General features: G+C 50.8%; 1 protein-coding gene and 1 pseudogene across 2 annotated transcripts in view; both read left to right on the top strand.

The window, feature by feature from the left end:
- LOC144948226 (synaptotagmin-1-like) overlaps positions 1-2,387 on the top strand; it is a 48,513-nt pseudogene extending 46,126 nt beyond the window's left edge. The window contains exon 8 of the transcript XR_013640123.1: positions 2,162-2,387. The product of XR_013640123.1 is annotated as a synaptotagmin-1-like (transcript). The remainder of the gene's footprint in view (positions 1-2,161) is intronic.
- A 9,647-nt stretch (positions 2,388-12,034) lies between these two features.
- NUP43 (nucleoporin 43) overlaps positions 12,035-24,191 on the top strand; it is a 47,488-nt gene continuing 35,331 nt past the window's right edge. The window contains exons 1-4 of the mRNA XM_078877717.1: positions 12,035-12,180; positions 15,680-15,781; positions 18,479-18,556; positions 22,925-23,069. Of these exons, the coding sequence (XP_078733843.1) occupies positions 12,061-12,180; positions 15,680-15,781; positions 18,479-18,556; positions 22,925-23,069 (445 nt within the window). The 5' untranslated portion in view covers positions 12,035-12,060. The remainder of the gene's footprint in view (positions 12,181-15,679; positions 15,782-18,478; positions 18,557-22,924; positions 23,070-24,191) is intronic.

Genomic DNA, 24,191 nt, shown 5'->3' with positions numbered 1-24,191 from the left:
AAGGAGAGACACACAGAGAGAGACACCGAGAGAGAGGCCCACAGAGAGAGAGGGGGGGAGGGAGAGAAGCGACCACACCCGGCCCAGGCTGCTCGACCAGCACACCTGGGCGTGGTGCCGTGGGGACGGGGGAAAAACACACAAAACAAATAAAACCCAGCACCACGTGAAGGAAACGGAATACTCACAGTGAGGAAGAGAATGTTGTTGAGCACAACGTTTAAATAAACGAAAGAAAACGGTGGGATAAGCGTCTAAAACGCGTCCACTCTCTCTAGGCTAGGCTCAGGCTCACACCTGACCCCAGGCCTCCACCCACACCAACGTTGGAGCGGGAGCAGCAGGTGCACACAGCCGCACCCCACGGTGGCGAGAGAGCGAGAGAGGGATAGTGAGAGAGCGAGAGAGCGAGAGAGTGAGAGAGGGATAGTGAGAGAGTGAGAGAGCGATGATGAGTCCCCAACGGGGCCGTCGCAGTGCTGGGTTGGTGGATGGGTGGTTTGATGGGTGAGTGGATTGTGTGAGTGGTTGAGTGGGTGGATGGGTTGAGTAGGTGGGTGCGTGGGTGGGTGAGGAGTTGTTGTGGTTGAGTGGGTTGGTGAGTGGCTGGGTGGGTTGATGGGTGAGTGGATTGGTGGGTGGTTGAGTGGGTGGATGGGTTGAGTGGGTGGGTGGGTGGGTGTGTGGGTAGGTGGGTGGGTGAGGGGTTTGGTGGTTGAGTGGGTTGGTGAGTGGCTGGGTGGGTTGATGGGTGAGTGGATTGGTGGGTGGTTGAGTGGGTGGATGGGTTGAGTAGGTGGGTGTGTGGGTGGGTGGGTGAGGAGTTTGGTGGTTGAGTGGGTTGGTGAGTGGCTGGGTGGGTTGATGGGTGGTTTGATGGGTGAGTGGAGTGGTGGGTGGTTGAGTGGGTGGATGGGTTGAGTGGGTGGGTGGGTGGGTGTGTGGGTAGGTGGGTGGGTGAGGGGTTTGGTGGTTGAGTGGGTTGGTGAGTGGCTGGGTGGGTTGATGGGTGGTTTGATGGGTGAGTGGATTGGTGAGTGGTTGAGTGGGTGGATGGGTTGAGTAGGTGGGTGTGTGGGTGGGTGGGTGAGGGGTTTCGTGGTTGAGTGGGTTGGTGAGTGGCTGGGTTGGTGGATGGGTGGTTTGATGGGTGAGTGGATTGGTGGGTGGTTGAGTGGGTGGATGGGTTGAGTGGGTGGATGGGTTGAGTGAGTGGGTAGGTGGGTAGGTGAGGGGTTTGGTGGTTGAGTGGGTTGGTGAGTGGCTGGGTGGGTTGATGGGTGAGTGGATTGGTGGGTGGTTGAGTGGGTGGATGGGTTGAGTGGGTGGGTGTGTGGGTGGGTGGGTGAGGAGTTTGTGTGGTTGAGTGGGTTGGTGAATGGGTGGTTTGATGGGTGAGTGGATTGATGAGTGCTTGAGTGGGTGGATGGGTTAAGTAGGTGTGTGGTTGAGTGTGTGGGTGGGTGGGTGGGTGTGTCGGTGGGTGGTTGAGTGGGTGGATGGGTTGAGTAGGTGGGTGGGTGTGTGGGGGGGTGGGTGGTTTGAGTGGGTTGGTGAAATGGCTAGATTGGTGGATTGGTGGGTTGATGCGTGAGTGGGTTGGTGAGTGGGTGTGCGGTTGAGCGAGTGGGTTGATGCGTGGCTGGCTTGGTGGGTTAGTGGGTGGGCATGTGCCTGGTTAAGTGTGGGTGCGTGAGAGGGGGTTGGTGGGTCGGTTGGTGAGTGGTTAAGTGTGTGTGTGTGGAACGGTAGCATAGTGGCCAGTGCCCTGCGCTGACCCAGGTTCGATTCCGGCTCACGGTTAACACCGGTGACGATTCTCTGAACCGGTCCTGGGCCTCCCCTAGGTCGACTCGGCCTCAAATGAGTACCTGGTGTGGTGTGTAAAACTTCGCCGCTGGGGAGACAAAGGCGGTGTGGTGTTGGCCCACCCACAGTGGCATCCTCCATAGGTGGTGCTGCTCGCTAACAGCACTTGCCCCGAAATTCTGTTAAGGCTATACGGGGGTGGGTTCTTTATCTTTGTGTGTACGTGTCCCACCAGACAGCGTAAGAGCTATAACCCACTCACGCTCTCCGTGTCCGTCTCTCCGCCGGTCTCTCTCTCTCAACCCGTGACACCACCACCACCGTCCCCCGCCCTCCCCCCCCCCAACCACAGAAGGTGCAGCTGGTCATCTCGGTCATCGACCACGACAAGATGAAGAAAAACGACATGATCGGGAAGGTGTTCGTGGGCTCGGAGGCGACGGGGTGGCGGCCTGCGCCACTGGAACGACATGCTGAACAACGCGCGGCACCCCATCGCCCAGTGGCACAGCCTCAGTCGGCCAGAGGAGGTCAAGACGGCCCTCGGACAGCGCTAGCAACGGGATCGTCCCCCCACCCCCCCCCACCACCGCCAGCCCCCCACCCCCCACCCCTCCCCCCACCAACATCAGCCCCCACCCCCCACCACCACCCCCCCCCCACCACCCCCCAACCACCACCCCCCCTCCCCCCCCCACATGATGTCAGCCACTTCGTTGAGCTTCATGAAATGGTGCAACCTCAGCTGGGCCGAGGAGGTCAAGACGGCTCTTAGACAGCGCTAGCAATGGGATCACCCCACTCCCCACCACCAGTCCCCACCCACCACCAGCCCCCACCCCCAACCACCACCCCCCTCCTCCCACATGATGTCAGCCACTTCGTTGAGCTATCATGCAGTGGTGCAGCCTCAGCCGGGCCGAGGAGGTAAAGATGGCTCTTAGACAGCGCTAGCAATGGGATCTCCCCCCCCTGTCCGCCCCCCCCCCCCCGATCACCCCTACGCACCCCCCCCCCCCCCCCCACATGATATCAGCCACTTCGCTGAGCTTATCGTTGAGCGATGGCCAGATCGCTTCTGACAAAGGCAGGCCCGGTGGATGGGCCCTTCCCTGGCGAAAATACAAAGTAGCCGAACGCCGGCCGATGTCTCGCCCGACCGGCGGGGAGGCGTCGCTTGAGGACAGGGGTCCTCTGGGAAATAGGGGGGTTAGGGCAGCCTCGGACGCGGTCGGACTCAGTCGCAGCTTAGCCAAGTGGCCCCCTTTCATTCAGCGAGCCTTGCGAACATTCGCACAATAGGTCCCCCTTTTCATCGCTCAGTCCACCAGCAAATTACTAATACGGTGGGAGGAGGCCGTGTAGCTCTGGTGTAGGCCATGTAGTTTCAAAGACGACAAAATGCGTACAGTGATACCTCGGTTCACGAACTTAATTCGTGAACTGACTCTGCTCGCGAACCGAATTGGTCGTGAACCGAGGCACATTTTCCCGCAGGCTTCAATGTAAATCCGGTTACTCCGTTCTGACCTTTTTTTTTGGTTTTTGAAGCACAAAAATACGAAACAAATTACAATACACGTTAGTACCGTACAGTATAGTAATGTATAAAGAGAGAACACTAACCTTGCTTGAGATGACTTCAGTAAGCACTCAAACGGGTGAACTGTACAATACAGTAAGTACAGTATTGTACAGTACAGTAGTACAGTAGTACAGTACAGTATGTGCTAAAAAGCACACCAAAAAGCAAAAAGTCACTGAAAGTGTCTTCACAGTGCTCGCAGTACTTCTTTCTGTGTCTCTTCTTCTCTCCACGATCTTCCTACAGGAAGTCACGACCACGTGGCAGCCTGGAAATAGCATTAAAATGGCCGCGGCTCCTGTTCATGAACCGGAGCGGAGTTCGTGAACCGGAGCTTATTGTTATGAACTTTTCTGTTCGTGAACCGAGTTGTTCATGAACCGGAGCGGAGTTCGTGAACCGGAGCAGATTTTTACGAACTTTTCTGTTCGTGAACCGAGTTGTTCGTGAACAGACGCGTTCGTGAACCGAGGTATCACTGTACGTTATAATTCTCAGAGCGTGATTGATGGCATTGTCCTTGTGCTGTTTGCCTTGTGGCATCGTTCTCTGGTCCCACGCCGGTGGTGAGACACGGGGCGCATACAGGAGGAGGCTGTGTAGCTCTCGTCAGAGGTCGCAACCGGGTACCCGATACCCGTACCCTACCCGATACCCGGCTACCCGTACCCGGCCGGGTACGGGTAGCCGTTTACGACCCTGGTGCGGCCGGGTACGGATAAGGAATCAAAATCCGTTTGCGACCTCTGGCTCTCGTGTAAGCTATTCAGTTTCAAGGACAATGCATGCATCATCATCATCATCGAAGCACGTTTGTCGGCATGCTTTAAACCACACGCCGTGTAAGTCAACGCAGACCTGACGATGCCTCGCCACAATGTCCTTCTACGTCCAGGTGTTTGACCAACATGTGAACACCCCTCGTGCGTTCTTGCCGGTAAAACGGGGGCGGCGGGGGGGGGGGGGAGCCACAACTGAAACAGCTTTTCCATCGGAGTCGCATCATCTCAATCCGCCGCCCGCCTTACGCACCTTTTCGGCACTTTCTGCTTGCAAGCGCTACTTGCCCACCCACCCCACCCCCCCAGGTGTCCGTGTGAAAATTGTTTTGCTCTTTTAATGTCCAAAACGTCAACAGTTCATGTCACGTTCTTCCATTTGCTCGCCACCCCCCCACCCCCTCCCCAGCGCGTCCCGTTCCCAACGCTCATATTCTCCGAACTGTTAAGTCGAACATTTTTTTCTCCTGATTCTAGATTTGAAGCTTTCATGACTGCAAGGATTCCTATTCTTAGGTTTTTTTCGATACAGCTATCGTGCTGTGACGGTTCCACCTGAAGACGAAAGCTTGTGTTGCCTCCGAAACGTCGTGATTTTTATTTTATTTTTATTTTACTTTTATTAATTTCACTTGATACAGCTATTGTGCTGTGACGGTTCCACCTGAAGACGAAAGCTTGTGTTGCCTCCGAAAGGTGGTGATTTTTATTTTATTTTTATTTTACTTTTATTAATTTCACTTGATACAGCTATTGTGCTGTGACGGTTCCACCTGAAGACGAAAGCCTGTGTTGCCTCCGAAAGGTGGTGATTTTTATTTTTACTTTTATTAATTTGAATTTTTTATCTACGTGACTTTACCGAAAAAAAACCTCAGAATATGAATGTTTTTGCTCCTCTGTATTTTAAGGGAAAAACGTTTGGGGCGGGGAGGGTTTTGCGTCTTGTAATCTGGTATTCGTGTGGTAATTTTTTTTTCGTGTGACCAGATTTTATTTAACTTTCGGGGGGTGCCTTGCTTTCTGGCACATCTTTAAATCCGCAGGATACGGAATAAGCAAATGCCATTAATTTTATTTGTCAGACATCGCATTTTTACAAACCCAATTTCGGAATATGTTTGGTATCTAAGGATATAGGTCGAAAGATATGTATATGTATTTTAAACTTGCTTTGCTTAGGCTCAAAATTGTACAATCTTAAGTAATATCCATAATCAAGGCTTTTTTTTAAATCCTTTATATTAAGTTCGCGTGCAAATCTTTCGGTCGTTTTTTAACCCACTTCCCGTGATCCAATCGAGCTGACATTTTGCACACAGACTCGTTGTGCGTGACAATGAATGTTCGTGAAAAAATTTTTCCAAAATTTTACACTGTTTAGGGATTTTTTTTTTTATATTTAATTACCAATTGTTTAATGCTGCCAGACAATCATCTGACCCATAGGTGGCAGCCATCTCAAGCCAGAGGACGAGAGGACTCTAGCTGCCCCGATGCCACGCATATAAAGGATTTATAGTGAAAAACTTTGTTTTTACGGGTTATACTTGCTGTTGTTTGGGTTAGATCGCGTAAATATAAATGTGTGTCGTTTAGACTAGCCGCCACCACCCGACACGGCCAATCAATCAACATTTGTCACCTAAATAAAACTTGGCCAATTAGTTAACTAGTTCAGCACTCACCGGCTGTGTGTTGGAGAGTAAAACATGCCTGTCAACCGACCAATTCAGACCTTATTGGTGACCCCGTGCACCTTATAAATCTCAACGTTCATCCTACAAAGTCCCATCACAAGGGGAGAAACACAAACAAGTATCATTGGTTTTGTTGTGGCCGTATGAAAACATCTGTAAGCCGTATGGACCTGAAAACTCAAGAGGGGTAAGCCGGATAGGTTGATAAGGTATGGTAAACCCACAACATTTACAATTCGAGTGAATTCTAATGTTTTCACCGAGTTCCATCCGGTAAACCGACCGTGAACGTAACGATGGCGTGATACGTACAGCCCAGTAGCAGTGCCGCTTTCGGACACCGCGGGAAAAAAAATGACACGGGGGGGGGGGGGGAAGTGCCTTGGGATTTTTTTAAAATCCCGTCGCCTTAAATTCGCATCTCCTGTGGCGGGATTGTCACCTTTGTCCGAAAAATGGTCTGAAAAAACGTGCACGCCATTCGCGATCCCAAACATCGCCCCCAAAATCGAACCTTTGGCTCGAGGTTTCGTTATCACGGACGGTCCGAAAGTTTAAGACAAATCGTTTATAGCGGTGGGTTCCCAGAGTGTGGTTGCAAACCGCTACTCTATGGCAGTGGTTCTCAGAGTGTGGGCGCCACGGTGGCTCGGACATGTTAACAACCTTGCCTGGTATACTGGAGGTCGTGGGCTCGATCCCGACCCCGACGCCTGCTGCTGTGTATTTGGAGTCTGCGTGTCTCTCTCTCTCATCATCATCACGGTGGCTAGGAGATGTTGACAACCTCACCTGGTATGCATGAGGTCGTGGGTTCGATCCCGACGCCTGCTGCTGTGTATTTGGAGTCTGCGTGTCTCTCTCTCATCATCATCACGGTGGCTCGGACATGTTAACAACCTCGCCTGGTATGCAGGAGGTCGTGGGTTCAATCCCGGCCCCGACGCCTGCTGCTGTATATTTGGAGTCTGCGTCTCTCCCTCATCATCATCATCACGGTGGCTAGGAGATGTTGACAACCTCGCCTGGTATGCATGAGGTCGTGGGTTCGATCCCGACGCCTGCTGCTGTGTATTTGGAGTCTGCATGTCTCTCTCTCTCATCATCATCACGGTGGCTAGGAGATGTTCACTACCTCGCCTGGTATTGAGGAGGTCGTGGGCTCGATCCCGACCCCGACGCCTGCTGCTGTGTATTTGGAGTCTGCGTGTCTCTCTCTGTCTCTCTCTACTCGTGGTCGTGTGGATTTTTCTCCGGGTCCTCCGTTTTTTTTTCCCCCTCCAAATTTAGAATCAACATCACCACCCGTTTAGAGTATTTGGTTGCTGATGTAACTTTCCACGTGATGATGATGATGAGCCACTTAGTTGAGCTATCATTTGTGATAGCCAGGTCGCTTTTGAAAACAAGCTTCATAGATCAGTAGTGGCCATTGTTAAGTCGAATAGTTTAGTTTTAGTAGTGGTCCGTGACGGTCCTCCAGGTGGGTCCATGGCAGAGGTCGCAACCGGGTACCCGATACCCGTACCCTACCCGATACCCGGCTACCCGTACCCGGCCGGGTACGGGTACGGGTACCCGTTTGTGACCCTGGTGCGGCCGGGTACGGGTAAACCGTGAGTCACTGGTGAGTCACCGTTTGTCACTCATTTCCCAACGTCTTGTCTCTTCTCACAATTCAAGTTCTTAGAATCAACCCACCCGCGCCTGCAACATGGCTTCATCCCAGAGGTCGCAATCGGGTACCTGTACCCGTACCCTACCCGATACCCGGCTGGGTACGGGTAGCCGGGTATCGGGTAGGGTACGGGTACCTGTTTTCGACCCTGGGGCGGCCGGGTACGGGTAAGGAATCAAAACCCGTTTGCGACCTCTGGTCCGTGGTGGTTGTGATACACACGCAGAGTTGATCCGCTGCGTTTAAACAAAACAAAAAATTACGTTCCAGTCATATGAATAATGTTGTGTTCCTGATGTTTAGAGAGATAAGTTGAACCAATTTGTGGGGGGGGGGGGCGGGTCCATTGACCCCAAAAAAAAGTTTAAAAAACGTTCCTCTCGAGGACCAATTGGAAGTGACGGCACCCACCTGACGTCACGGCAGCCCCCCTGTGACGTCACGGCCACCATTTTCCCACCAAATGGGCCACGTGACGTCGGGCGGCGATTGCAACGGTTCGCACGCGGCGGTTTGTCACGTGAACAAGAACTATCCGAAAGTCTAAAAAGAATCAAGAACAGAAATTGTCATTAAAATATCCAAAATCAGGCGAAATCCCCAAACTCATCCCATACTGTGTCACTTTATATAAGCTCAATGCCTAGACTGTCTAAAATTATATCCTTGATGCATGTTTGATAAGCAATGCCTCCGAAATTGTTTAAGCAATAACTTAAGGTGGATTAAAATAAAAAAAAAACTGCAACAAAAAAAACCTTTTCTCCAATTGTGCTCACAATGATGGTGTGTGTGACCCAAGGGTGCATTCAGATATCCCACTTTTCTGAGAATGGTCCGTGGAAGCAGATGGATGTCATAGAACTACTACTGAGATCCCTCAACTTGCGATTCCCCATCCACCCTGGCGGCAGACAGAAATGCCCGTCGCGTGACGAACTGATAAACTCATCACACAGAGACCCATAGACTCACCACACAGAGACCCATAGACTCACCACACAGAGACCCATACTCATCACACAGAGACCCATAGACTCACCACACAGAGACCGATAGATTCACCACACAGAGACCCATAGACTCACCACACATATACCTACAGACTCACCACACAAAGACCCATAGACTTACCGCATAGAGACCCATAGACTTATCATACAGATACCTATAGACTCGCCACACGGAGACCAATATACTCACCACACAGAGACCCATAGACTCATCATACAGATTCCTATAGACTCACCACACAGAGACCCATAGACTCACCACACAAAGACCCATAGACTTACCGCATAGAGACCCATAGACTCATCATACAGATTCCTATAGACTCACCACACGGAGACCCATAGACTCACCGGATTGATTGGTACCCCAGTCACAGAGTTACACCAGGGGTGTAACTCCGCGACTGGGGTACCAATCAATCCGAAATCAGTGCTACTCCATAATGTCGAAACGCAGCGAGGACGATTGGGCTGAAAACCTGAACGCTCGCATGCCCCAGTTGATCGGGGTGGGATCTGGGTGATTTGGAATCCAGGCCATTATCTGCCTTTCCCAGCGCTCTCGAAGGCGAAACCTCGGCGTCCCAAGAAGAAAACGTGCGTCGCTCCGGGACCAGAAATCAATCCTGTCCTTTTTTGCCAAACATTAGCATCAAAAATCTGTTATCGAAAAAATCTACTGTGAATAGTGCATCGTGCCCAGTTCGTCGAGATGAGTCGACTGCCGCATCGCCGACCATCAACAGCAAGGCCGGAGCCATGGAGTCAACATTGGGGGAGACCAAATCTTACAGGGGTCTGTTGTTCTCCCCCCCCCACCCCCCAGAAAAATCTCTAAATTTGAAAACTAATATCCTGACATTTCTTGTCCAAAATATTTAAAAAATCATTAACACAAGGGAATGGACTTTTGATTTATTTATTTACAATAATGTCTTCACCTGAAGACGGCTGCTTGCGTTGTAGCCGAAACGTCGTGAGAATTGTTTTATTATGTTTTATTTGTATTATTTTATTACTTCCCTTCTACGTGACTTTACCGAAAGAACCAAGAAGATGAATCCCTGCAGTCACGAAAGCTTTAAATCGAAATGTCTTAGAGTGTATTGTATTACATTGCTATGTTTTTTTCTTTTTTACCTTTTATTGTTTAATTTTACGTAATGGCAGAGATTAGGCATTCATAAAGTACAACCATAACCACAATCATATAAACAGAAATCTATGCATTGATTTATATGAAGACAAGTCCAGATATTGTGGCCAAGGTTTAGCAAATTGTTATTTACATAGCATAGCAAATTTTTTTATACCAATATATTGGGGGGGTGGACATTTTGAGCATATTTGATATATATTGGGGGATGTTCTTCTTGGTTCTTTCGGTAAAGTCACGTAGAAGGGAAGTAATAAAATAATAAAAATAAAACATAATAAAATAATTCTCACGACGTTTCGGCCACAACGCAAGCAGCCGTCCTCAGGTGAAACCAGCGTCTGAATGAAGCAGCACACGTGCTTGGAGCATATATTTAAGCTGGGTTGGAAGGGGGGTGGGGAAGGGCGCCTTGACAAAATAATTTGCATATCAAGAGAAATGTAGCATATTTATGGGAAATGCATGTATGTGATTAGTACTACTTATGTCCGTGCATTATGCAGGATTAGCAGCATCCAATATTATAAATACGGCCTTAGTTTCCACGCAATGCGCACAGGCTGTGTTACTTTGTGCACGGATTGTCGTGTGTGTGGTTTGAAACTGCAGGTCCATTGGCCGAAACGTCGCCTATTATATTAATTAGTTTACGATAATTTAATAGCATATTACGATTATAATATAACACTATTACAATGTAGTTCGTTTCACGTTTTACGATTCGCATAGTATTATAATAATATGTAATTATAACATCATATTTCGATTCTAGATTTGAAGCTTTCGTGACTGCAAGGAATCATCTTCTTAGGTTTTTTCGGTAAAGTCACGTAGAAAGTAAAATAAAATAAAAACAAAAATCACGACGTTTCGGAGGCAACACAAGTCTCCGTCCTTGATACAGCTAATCTGGCTGTGACGGTCCCACCTGATGACGGAGACTTGTGTTGCCTCCGAAACGTCGTGATTTTTGTTTTTATTTTATTTTACTTTCTACGTGACTTTACCGAAAAAACCTAAGAAGATCATATTTCGATTTGAAGCTTTCGTAACTGCAGGAATCCAAACTGCTACAGCAGTTTTTACTGGTAGGAACCTCCTGGTTACACCAGCCCACAGGGGATTATTGTGTCCGTCCGTCGTGCAGGGAGGGGCTGGGTGGGGAGGGAGGGGGTGGGGCTAGGTGGGGAGGGTGGGGCTGGGTGGGGAGGGGAGGGTGGGGAGGGAGGGGCTGGGTGGGGAGGGAGGGGGTGGGGAGGGGCTAGGTGGGGAGGGTGGGGCTGGGTGGGGAGGGGAGGGTGGGGAGGGAGGGGCTGGGTGGGGAGAGGCTGGGTGGGGAATGTGGGGAGGGGCTGGGTGGGGAGGGTGGGGCTGGGTGGGGAGTGGGAGGGGTGGGGCTGGGTGGGGAGGGGCTGGTCACCCCGTGGTGCCCTTATAAAACTCAACGTTTAACCTACTCACGCCGGCTTGTGCCCGCCCTCACAGTCGGGCATATTTGCGGAATACACCACGCCGCCGTTGACCCTGCAGGCCATTGACTGAGCAACCCATTCTTCTACCAGCTCCCTCCGCAGGACAATGTGTTTCTTGCTGTGGTCGTCCCACCTGATGACGGTTGCTTGTGAGCGATCGAAACGTCGTGATCTGTTATTATTTTTCTACCTACGTGACTTTACCGAAAGAACCAAAGAGAATAACATTATAATTTAACTTAAAAAATATTTTCGTCATAATTTGATTACCTCTATTATGGATTTTTGTTATAAATAATTCTGATTTATTTAAATATTACAAAGTATAATAGCTTACGATTGGCATAGTATTATAAATTAAAATTATATTGGTTTAAATAAAAAAAACAATTGAAATGGATTTACAAAAGTAATTATTTAAATATTACGTATTTAAATATTTTGAAAAATGCTTTTTAATTATGCTTAGCATAGAAATTAAAATTATAGATACATATATTATAATTGTGATTTAATGCATTTAAAGAAACAAATTAATCGTTTATTCGTTATTAAAAATATTTAAACTATGAAAATGTAAATAAGTTATGATTATTATTTAGATTACACATTGCACTATGATTATTTGATTTGGAAATTACAAGTGAAGAATTATATTAATAATTATGGATTATTTATCATTTAAATAACAAGCATAATTTATTTCAATTATAGTTTAAATACTGATTATAATTAAATTAAAACAAATTTAAAGAATTAATTGCTATTCGCCCTCGCGTCGGAATGGGCCGACTTCCGGCCGCCAACTCCTCCCCTTCCGGTGCGTCACTTTTGGGTTTCGTTTCCCGCCAAAAAAAACGGCGCAATGGCCGACGTCTTCTCACGCGCCGTGGCCCACAAAGTGAGCCGGGCGCGATGGCGCCCCGCGACCCCCGGCTCCCTCGCGGCGCCCTCGGAATTCGCCACGGGCAGCTGGGACGCGCAGGTGAGGCAGGGAGACCGCGGCGCCGTCCTCGCGAGGTGTCGCGGCGGTGAAGGCCTAGCGCCGTGTCCGCGGAGCCTACGGCGTCGCCTAGAATTCCTGCGGGGACAGTGCCGAGCTGCCCCGGCTGCGATTCTAGGCGCGTCCGTGGCTTCGCGGTGGTTTGCTCGTCACGTTTGAGGGTTGAATCGGTTCGCCGCGGTCGATGGGCAGCTCGCGTTTGGTGGTCGTGGTGGTGGGTGACTGAGTGGGTGACTGAGTGGGTGGGTGAGTGGGTGGGTGAGTGATTGGGTGGGTGAGTGAGTGGGTGGGTGAGTGAGTGGGTGGGTGAGTGAGTGGGTGGGTGAGTGAGTGGGTGGGTGGGTGAGTGAGTGAGTGGGTGACTGAGTGGGTGGGTGATGAGTGACTGAGTAAGTAGGTGGGTGACTGAGTGAGTGATGAGTGACTGAGTGGGTGGGTGACTGAGTGGGTGAGTGGATGGGTGAGTGGGTGGGTGATGAGTGACTGAGTGAGTGAGTGATGAGTGACTGGGTGAGTGGGTGGGTGAGTGACTGGGTGGGTGAGTGAGTGGGTGACTGGGTGGGTGAGTGACTGAGTGGGTGGGTGAGTGACTGAGTGAGTGGGTGACTGGGTGGGTGAGTGAGTGGGTGACTGGGTGGGTGAGTGACTGAGTGGGTGGATGAGTGACTGAGTGGGTGGGTGAGTGGGTGGGTGACTGAGTGAGTGAGTGGGTGACTGAGTGAATGGGTGGGTGACTGGGTGAGTGACTGGGTGGGTGGGGTACTGAGTGACTGAGTGGGTGGGTGGGTGAGTGAGTGAGTGGGTGACTGGGTGGGTGACTGGGTGGGTGGGGTACTGAGTGACTTGAGTGAGTGGGTGGGTGAGTGAGTGGGTGACTGGGTGGGTGACTGGGTGGGTGGGGTACTGAGTGACTGAGTGGGTGGGTGAGTAGGTGAGTGAATGGGTGAGTGATTGAGTGGGTGGGTGGGTGAGTGAGTGGGTGGGTGAGTAGGTGAGTGAATGGGTGAGTTGGTGTGTGAGTAGGTAATTTAAGTGGGTGGGTGAGTGAGTAGGTGGGTGAGTGAGAGCGTGGGTGAGTGACACGGGCTAGAGAAGAGATGGAGCTGATGTGGTACAGGAGGATGTGGAGTCGAGTGGACTTGCCGATGACCGGTACCAGCGGTGTCAAGATCGGACTATGTGGAGGAGGAGGTTTGTGAAGGACGCTGCTGGGCAGTGCCAGGCTAGGTGCACGTTTAGGCTACTGGGCAGTTTGAGGCAGTCGCCCTCCAGCAACAACGGAGGGCAGAGCAGCGACGCTCACAACAACTATCAGAGCGGCGCGCGTATAAAAACGCAGAGTTGGCACAGTAGGGGGCACAGGTGGTGCGTCTGTCAGTCAACTCATGGAACGTGGGTCTGTCCCGTGACCTCCTGCGCCTAACCTGGCAACAGCAGTCAACCCATTGCACCTGGGTCTGTCCCGTGACCTCCTGCACCTAGCCTGGCACAGCAGTTAAACCAATGGCACCTGGGTCTGTCCCGTGACCTCCTGCACCTAGCCTGGCACAGCAGTCAACCCATGGCACCTGGGTCTGTCCCGTGACTTCCTGCACCTAGCCTGGCACAGCAGTCAAACCATGGCGCCTGGGTCTGTTCTGTGACCTGCACCTAGCCTGGCACAGCAGTCAACCCATGGCACCTGCTGGGTCTGTCCCGTGACCTCCTACACCCAGCCTGGCACAGCAGTCAACCCATGGCACCTGCTGGGTCTGTCCCGTGACCTCCTGCACCTAGCCTGGCACAGCAGTCAACCCATGGCACCTGCTGGGTCTGTCCCTTGACCTCCTGCACCTAGCTTGGCACAGCAGTCAACCCATGGCACCTGCTGGGTCTGTCCCGTGACCTCCTGCACCTAGCCTGGCACAGCAGTCAAACAATTGCACCTGGGTCTGTCCCGTGACCTCCTGCACCTAGCCTGGCACAGCAGTCAACCCATGGCACCTGCTGGGTCTGTCCCGTGACCTCCTGCACCTAGCCTGGCACAGCAGTCAAACAATTGCACCTGGGTCTGTCCCGTGACCTCCTGCACCTAGCCTAGCACCGCAGTCAAACAATTGCACCTGGGTTTGTCCCGTGACCTCCTGCACCTAGCCTGGCACAGCAGTCAAAAACAATTGCACCTGGGTCTGTCCCGTGACCTTCTGCCAGCAGCGAGCCTCCGACACTTCACGTGGCCGGTGACGTACACACGTACATCACCGGCACGGAATCGGAAGAAAAATCGCTGACGTACACGCACGTAAACGCGTGTCCCATTTCTCAGTTTTCTCAGTTTCATGTATTTGGTGTAGCCCTGCGAGCCATTCGGCTCTTGAATCGGGTGCAACCGCAACAAAACAAAAACATGAACAATAAAACATCTTGTAGTGACTATGTGACGTTGTGCAAACAGAAAATCCAGGAAAAGACAGCAAAATATTCCACAAAAAGCACCGTACACCAACGCTGTGTGCAAAAATCCCAGTGGGTTGCAAGTCAAACAACAACAACAACAACCACAAGACAACTTAGATTAAGGCCATCAGTCTACCTCCGTACTACAACAAACAAACATGGCCAAACCAAAAAACCTTTCTAAATCACCAAAATAAAGCCATGAAAGCGATGAAACAGTGATCATAGGAACTGTGACCGAATTTTCACAATAAACGACATTAACAACATGTTCTAGATTTGAAGCTTTCGTGACTGCAAGGATTCACATTCTTAGGTTTTTTCAGTAAAGTCACGTAGGTAGAAAATGAAAATTAATAAAAGTAAAACGTCGTGATTTTTATTTTACTTTCATTAATTTAACTTTTTTTACCTACGTGACTTTACCGAAAAAACCTAAGAACATAAACAACATGCACCACCAAAACCCTGCAGCCATAGCTGGCTTCCTGAGTCACTCCACAACAGCAGGAGCGTCAGTCGGAGTATCAACATTTTTCAATGCACCTCTAAGATCAGCACACTAAATCGAAACACACATCATACGCGAAAGGGCTAACGGGGAGAGTGTTTTTTAAATCCTTTATATTAAGTTCACTTGCGTGCTTGCTTGCGCGCTTACGACCGTGCAAATTTTTCGGTCGTTTTTTAACCCACTTCCCGTGATCCAATCGAGCTGACATTTTGCACACAGACTCGTTGTGCGTGACAATTTTTTCTCGTGGAAATTTTTTTCCAAAATTTTACACTTTTTAGGTAAAAAAAAATTATAATTAATTACCAATTGCTTAATGGTGGCAGGCAATCATCTGACCCATAGGTGGCAGCCATCTCAAGCCAGAGGACGAGAGGACTCTAGCCGCCACGCATATAAAGGATTTATAGTGAAACACTTTGTTTTTACGGGTTATACTTGTTTTCCCTCGTGAATTGTTGTGTTTGGTGGTCGTCTGTCACCGGAGCGGTTGTTGGCGTCATCTGTGGCTGTCTTGTGCCTTGTCGCTAGCACGAGAACAAGGTTTGCCTCTGGTCGCTGTCGGAGGAGGCAGCCGGGGAGCCCAGAGCAGTGTGTGAGGCCAAGCACAGCGGGGACGTCATGGACATGCAGGCACGGAGACGCACACACACACACACGCAACGCACACACGCGCACGCACACACACACACAAAGATCCCCTCCGTGTAGCCTTAACAGGCTGTTGGCGCAAGTGCTGTTAGCGAGCACCTATGACACGCACTCGCACACGCGCATGCAATATCTCACACATGCACCTACACGCACATGCGCGCACATGCACACGCACATACACGCATGCACGCACGCACACACACGCGCACGCACACACACACACACACACAAAGATCCCCTCCGTGTAGCCTTAACAGGCTGTTGGGGCAAGTGCTGTTAGCGAGCACCTATGACACGCACTCGCACACGCATGCAACATTTCACACATGCACCTACACGCACAGGCGCACACATACACGCGCACATACACGCACACATACACGCACAGGCGCACACATACACGCGCACATACACGCACACATACACGCGCGTGCGCGCACATACACGCGCGTGCACGCACATACATACACGCACACATGTACATACACACACAACAGCAAAGATCCACCATATAATCTTAACAGACTATTTGGGCAAGTGCTGTTAGCGAGTAGCTGCACCTATGAAGGCTACCGGCTCTGTGGCACACGAGGGGGTGGGGGTGGCCAGCACCACGCCCACCCGGGCCGCCTTTGTCTCCCCAGTGGCGATGTTTACACACCACGCCAGGTACTCATTTGAGGCCGAGTCGACCTAGGGGAGGCCCAGGAACCGATTTCAGATCATCGTCACTGGCGGTGTTGGCCGTGAGCGGGAATCGAATTCGGGTTGCCGGGTTCGTAGCGCAGCTTAGCGCTGACCACGACACAACAACCGCCATTCGCCACTAAGTGGCGGTGACGTCACCGGGACGCTTGTGCCAGGCCATGTGCACCACGACAATACCACGTGCACAACAACAACAACAACAACCGCCATTCGCCACTAAGTGGCGGTGACGTCACCACGACGCTTGTGCCAGGCCATGTGCACCCTGAGGCCACGTGAAGTGTCGAACCCCCGCTGGCAGGAGGTCACGGGGCAGACCCAGGTGCCACGGGTCGACTGACCGAGATGACTGGCTGATGCACCACCTGTGCCCCCTACTGTGCCAACTTGCTGTGCTTTAGCCACCCGGCGCTCCGCTCGTTGTTGTGAGCGTCGCTCCTCCGCCCTCCGTTGTTGTTGGAGGGCGACTGCCTCCAACTGCCCAGTAGCGTCCTTCACGAGCCTCCTCCACTGAGGCCGATCTTGACACCGCTGGTACCAGTCATCGGCAAGTCCACTCAGCTCCACGTCCTCCTGCACCACATCACTCCACGTGCACACACGCACACACACACACATAGGCAGCCATGGCTGCAAGTTTGGTCGTACGTGCTATGTACAGTATATCGTTTATTGTGACATTTGAATCGCACTTCCTATGACTGCTGTTGTTACATTGTTTTTGTAGCTTTATTTCGGTGATTCGAATACGCGTGGTGAATCTAAATTGTCTCGTGGTTTTTATTGTTGACTTGCACCGCGTTGGGATTTTTCTCTCTTTCTCATCGTCACTAAGGTGGCTAGGAGATGTTGACTACCTCGCCTGGTATACAGGAGGTCGTGCGTTCGATCATGAACCTGACGATGCCTGCTGCTGCTGTATATTTGGAGTTTGCGTCCCTCTCTCATCGTCACCACGGTGGCTAGGAGATGTTAACTACCTCGCCTGGTATACAGGAGGTCGTGCGTTCGATCATGAACCTGACGATGCCTGCTGCTGTATATTTGGAGTTTGCGTCCCTCTCTCATCGTCACCACGGTGGCTAGGAGATGTTAACTACCTCGCCTGGTGTATAGGAGGTCGTGGGTTTGATCCCAACCTCCTTTACGCCTTTTGTAAATTTGTAGTTTGCGTGTCTCTCTCATCGCCACTAAGGTGGCTAGGAGATGTTAACTACCTCGCCTGGTATACAGGAGGTCGTGGGTTTGATCCAGACCCTGACGCCTGCTGCTGCTGCTGTGTATTTGGAGTTTGTGTGTTTCTCTTTCTCATCACCGCTCAGGTAGCTAGGAGATGTTAACTACCTCGCCTGGTGTACAGGAGGTCGTGGGTTTGATCCCAACCTCCTTTACGCCTTTTGTAAATTTGTAGTTTGCGTGTCTCTCTCATCGCCACTAAGGTGGCTAGGAGATGTTAACTACCTCGCCTGGTATACAGGAGGTCGTGGGTTTGATCCAGACCCTGACGATGCCTGCTGCTGTATATTTGGAGTTTGCGTCCCTCTCTCATCGTCACCACGGTGGCTAGGAGATGTTAACTACCTCGCCTGGTATACAGGAGATCGTGCATTCGATCATGAACCTGACGATGCCTGCTGCTGTATATTTGGAGTTTGCGTCCCTCTCTCATCGTCACCACGGTGGCTATGAGATGTTAACTACTTCGCCTGGTATACAGGAGGTCGTGGGTTTGATCCAGACCCTGACGCCTGCTGCTGCTGTATATTTGGAGTCTGCGTCTCTCCCTCTCCTCCAGCTCCTCCGGTTTTAGCTGACGCCAAAACTGTGCCCACACGTGCTCCCCTTCCCCACACGGCCTGTTTACCGATGACCCACACGTACTTGAACGGAGCGGGGAAGTTGTTTCGAAACCCGGCTTCTAATGATCCTTATCCCTGCCACCCCCCCTCCCCTGCTCGCGCTTGACAGTTTTTGGATCGGCAGAGCGTTATAACTGCCTCGTCGGTGGGATCGCTCGCAATCCTGACGATACAGGACAACGACAAGGTGAGCTCTCACCGGGTGAACGGACGCGGTGGGAGGGGCACTCGTGCTGTTGTAGTGGCGGCGTTACGATGCCTTGCTAAGGGCTCTCGGGGGGTTCAGGGTGAGGGGAGACGGGTCGCAGGGTCGACGGTGGCTAGGCGATGATAACTACCTCGCCTAATAGGGGGTTTTTCCCCGTTTTTATGGCAACATAACTGACACCTTTTGCAACGAATCATGTTTACATTAGCCGCAACACTCGCAGTCAAATGCAAACAAAAAACAACGCTCTGGTAATGTATGCATTGTCCTTGAAACTGATTGGTCCACACCAGAGACAGCTTTCTTTGGAGCCTCGTCTCATACGGTGTTCGACCAGATGACGCCAAAAGGCGCACGTCATTTGACTGCAAGTGTTGTGGTTGATGTAAACATGATTCCTTGCAAAAGGTGTCAGTTTTGTTGCCAGAAAAAAGGGGGAAAACCCCTATTAGTATATTTTGGTACTGGCAAAAGAGGTCCCATGATGGAACTACCTCGCCGCGTACACAGGAGGTCGTGCGTTCGATCCCGAACCTGACGCCTGCTGCTGTATATTTGGCGTTTGCGGCTCTCTCTCATCATCATCACTGTGGCTATGAGATGTTAACTACCTCGCCTGGTATACAGGAGGTCGTGCGTTCGATCACGACCCTGACGATGCCTGCTGCTGTATATTTGGAGTTTGCGTCTCTCTCTGTCATCATCACCACGGTGGCTATGAGATGTTAACTACCTCGCCTGGTATACAGGAGGTCGTGGATTCGATCATGAACCTGACGATGCCTGCTGCTGTATATTTGGAGTTTGCGTGTCTCTCTCTCATCATCACCACGGTGGCTATGAGATGTTAACTACCTCGCCTCGTATACAGGAGGTCGTGCGTTCGATCCCGAACCTGACGATGCCTGCTGCTGTATATTTGGAGTTTGCGTCTCTCATCATCATCACCACGATGGCTATGAGATGTTAACTACCTCGCCGCGTACACAGGAGGTCGTGCGTTCGATCCCGAACCTGACGATGCCTGCTGCTGTATATTTGGCGTTTGCGTCTCTCTCATCATCATCACCACGGTGGCTATGAGATGTTAACTACCTCGCCTTCTATACCGGAGGTCGTGCGTTCGATCCCGAACCTGACGCCTGCTGCTGTATATTTGGAGTTTGCGTCTCTCTCTCTCTCTCTCATCATCATCACGGTGGCTAGGAGATGTTGACTACCTCGCCTGGTATACAGGAGGTCGTGCGTTCGATCACGACCCTGACGATGCCTGCTGCTGTATATTTGGCGTTTGCGTGTCTCTCTCTCATCATCATCACTGTGGCTATAAGATGTTGACTACCTCGCCTGGTATACAGGAGGTCGTGCGTTCGATCCCGACCCTGACGCCTGCTGTTGTATATTTGGAGTTTGCGTCTCTCTCTCTCATCATCACCACAGTGGCTATGAGATGTTAACTACCTCGCCTGGTATACAGGAGGTCGTGCGTTCGATCCCGAACCTGACGATGCCTGCTGCTGTATATTTGGAGTTTGCGTCTCTCATCATCATCACCACGATGGCTAGGAGATGTTAACTACCTCGCCGCGTACACAGGAGGTCGTGCGTTGGATCATGAACGTGACGATGCCTGCTGCTGTATATTTGGCGTTTGCGTCTCTCTCTCATCATCATCACTGTGGCTATGAGATGTTAACTACCTCGCCTGGTATACAGGAGGTCGTGCGTTCGATCCCGAACCTGACGATGCCTGCTGCTGTATATTTGGAGTTTGCGTCTCTCATCATCATCACCACGATGGCTAGGAGATGTTAACTACCTCGCCGCGTACACAGGAGGTCGTGCGTTCGATCATGAACGTGACGATGCCTGCTGCTGTATATTTGGCGTTTGCGTCTCTCTCTCATCATCATCACTGTGGCTATGAGATGTTAACTACCTCGCCTGCTATACAGGAGGTCGTGGATTCGATCATGAACCTGACGCCTGTTGCTGTATATTTGGAGTTTGCGTCTCTCTCATCATCACCACCACGGTGGCTAGGAGATGTTGACTACCTCGCCTGGTATACAGGAGGTCGTGCGTTCGATCGTGAACCTGACGATGCTAGCTGCTCTATATTTGGAGTTTGCGTCTCTCTCTCTCATCATCACCACGGTGGCTAGGAGATGTTAACGACCTCGCCGCGTACACAGGAGGCCGTGCATTCGATCACGACCCTGACGATGCCTGCTGCTGTATATTTGGAGTTTGCGGTGTCTCTCTCTCATCATCATCACGGTGGCTAGGAGATGTTAACGACCTCGCCTGGTATACAGGAGGTCGTGCGTTCGATCATGAACCTGACGACGCCTGCTGCTGTATATTTGGAGTTTGCGGCGTCTCTCTGTCATCATCACCACGGTGGCTAGGAGATGTTGACTACCTCGCCTCATATACAGGAGGTCGTGCGTTCCATCACGAACCTCTGACGCCTGCTGCTGTATATTTGGAGTTTGCGGTGTCTCTCTCTCATCATCACCACGGTGGCTATGAGATGTTAACGACCTCGCCTGGTATACAGGAGGTCGTGCGTTCGATCATGAACCTGACGATGCTGCTGCTGTATATTTGGAGTTTGCGTCTCTCTCTCATCATCACCACGGTGGCTAGGAGATGTTGACTACCTCGCCTCATATACAGGAGGTCGTGTGTTCCATCACGAACCTCTGACGCCTGCTGCTGTATATTTGGAGTTTGCGGTGTCTCTCTGTCATCATCACCACGGTGGCTAGGAGATGTTAACTACCTCGCCTGGTATACAGGAGGTCGTGCGTTCCATCACGAACCTCTGACGCCTGCTGCTGTATATTTGGAGTTTGCGGCGTCTCTCTCTGTCTCTCTCCCCGTGGTCACGTGGATTTTTTTTTGCTCCGGGTCCTCCGGTTTTTCCCCTCCACATTTAGAATGAACATCGCCACGCGTTTGGAACATTTGGCCGCTGCTATAAACTTCCACGTGATCGTGATGATGGTGATCGGCCGCTTTGTTGAACCGCCGCCGTTCGCGATGGTCGCTTCTGAGAAAGAGCGACATAGCTCGGCGAAAAGTAAAGTAAAATAAAAAAGTTCATTGTCTTGGTTCTTTCGGTAAAGTCACGTAGAAAGGAAATAATAAAAAAATAAAACATGAATAAAATATTAATGTTATTATTTTCTTTTATTATGTTTTCTTTTTATTATTTTATTATTTCCCTTCTACGTGGCGACTTTACCGAAAGAACCAAGCAGATGAATCCCTGCAGTCACGAAATAAGCTTTAAATCGAAAAAGTTCATTGTTTTCAACTTTAATATCGGGAGTCTCAATTGAGACTCAAGGAATAGCAAGGCTTGGCTCAGAGTCTGGATTGGGAGAGTCAGGGAAGCTGAGTCGTGAGTAGCGATGCGAACACGCGATGTCGTCTTGTGCATATGCACACTCTCCAATGTGTCTCATGTGTCTCTCCTGCATCTCCCCCCACGACCCCCCCCCCTCCCCTCGTCCTCACCGTGATGGTCGCTTCTGAGAAAGAGCTTCATAGCTCGGCGAAAAGTAAAGTAAAATAAAAAAGTTAATTTTCTTGGTTCTTTCGGTAAAGTCACGTAGAAGGGAAATAATAAAATAATAAAAAGAAAACATTAAAAAAATATTGATATTATTATTTTCTTTTATTATGTTTTCTTTTTATTATTTTATGATTTCCCTTCTACGTGGCGACTTTACCGAAAGAACCAAGAAGATGAATCCCTGCAGTCAGGAAAGAAGCTTTAATCGATGCGAACATGCGATGTCGTCTTATGCATATGCACACTCTCCAATGTGTCTCTCCTGCACCTCCCCCACGACCCCCCCCCCCCGTGACCCCCCCACGACCCCCCCCCCACGACCCCCCCCCACGAGCCCCCCCCCCCCTCGTCCTCACCGTGATGGTCTCTTCTGAGAAAGAGCTTCATAGCTCGGCGAAAAGTAAAGTAAAATAAAAAAAAGTTCATTTTCTTGGTTCTTTCGGTAAAGTCACGTAGAAGGGAAATAATAAAATAATAAAAATAAAACATCATCAAATTATCTTCTTGGTTCTTTCGGTAAAGTCACGTAGAAGGGAAATAATAAAATAATAAAAATCGAACATCGTCAAATATTCACATTATTTTATTATGTTTCATTTGTATTCTTTTATGTCGGGTGAGCCGAGTCATGAGTATCTATGCATCTCCCCCACGACCCCCTCCCCCTGCGTCTCCCCCCCCCCCGTGACCCCCCCCCGTGACCCCCTCCCGCGTCCCCTCTCTGCCCCCCCCCCCCACCCCACCGTACATCACCCTGCCAGACCCTACACGCGCCTCTCTGCGTGTCCGTGCACGACGGCGTCTGCACGTCCGTGTCGGCGCGGGGTCAGCAGGCGGCGTCCGTGGGCGAGGACGGCCGCCTGGCCCTCGTGGACGTCGCCGCGGCAACCGTGCTGCGTCTCTACGGTGATCGTCCCGTCCGGAACGCCGCGTGGGGTCGGGGGGGGTCGGGGGTCGGGGGTCGGGGGGGGGGTGGCGGCAATTGCTGAGACGATGCCGACAAGAGTTTGGCTTGAAAGTTGCGTTTGCTGTTTGTTTGTGGAGTTGAGCTTGGAGTGGAGTGGGCGCTCTAGATTGGAAGTTTTTCGTGAGTGCAGGGATCCGTATTCTTTGGTTCTCACCACCACCACCATTATCACCACCACCATCACCACTATCACCACCATCACTACCATCATCACCACCATTACCATTACCACCACCATCACCACTATCACCACCATCACCACTATCACCACCATTACCACCATCACCACTATCACCACCATCACCATCATCACTATCACCACCATCACCACTATCACCACTATCACCACTATCACCACTATCACCACCACCACCATCACCACTATCACCACCATCACCACTATCACCACCATCACCACCATCACCACCATCACCACCATCACCACTACCATCACCACCATCACCACTATCACCACTACCATCACCACCATCACCACCATCACTACCATCACCACCATCACCACCATCACCACTACCATCACCACCATCACCACTACCATCACCACCATCACCACTATCACCACCATCACCACCATCACCACTACCATCACCACCATCACCACTACCATCACCACCATCACCACTATCACCACCATCACCACTATCACCACTACCATCACCACCATCACCACCATCACCACCATCACCACTATCACCACCATCACCATTATCACCACCATCACCACCATCAACACCAACACCACCACCAACACCATCACCACCATCACCACTATCATCACCATCACCACTATCACCACCACCATCATCATCACCACCACTATCACCACCACTATCACCACCACCATCACCACCACCATCACCACCATCACCACTATCACCACCACCACCACCATCACCACTATCATCACCATCACCACTATCACCACCACCACCATCATCATCACCACCATCATCACCATCATCACCATCACCACTATCACCACCACCACCACCACTATCACCACCATCACCACTATCACCACCATCACCACCATCACCACC

The sequence above is a fragment of the Lampetra fluviatilis genome, chromosome 48 (genome assembly GCF_964198595.1).
Source record: "Lampetra fluviatilis chromosome 48, kcLamFluv1.1, whole genome shotgun sequence".
NCBI classification, from domain to species: domain Eukaryota; kingdom Metazoa; phylum Chordata; class Hyperoartia; order Petromyzontiformes; family Petromyzontidae; genus Lampetra; species Lampetra fluviatilis.
The sequence above is the reverse complement of the archived record's forward strand: the minus strand, read 5'-3'. Positions and strand labels throughout refer to the sequence as shown.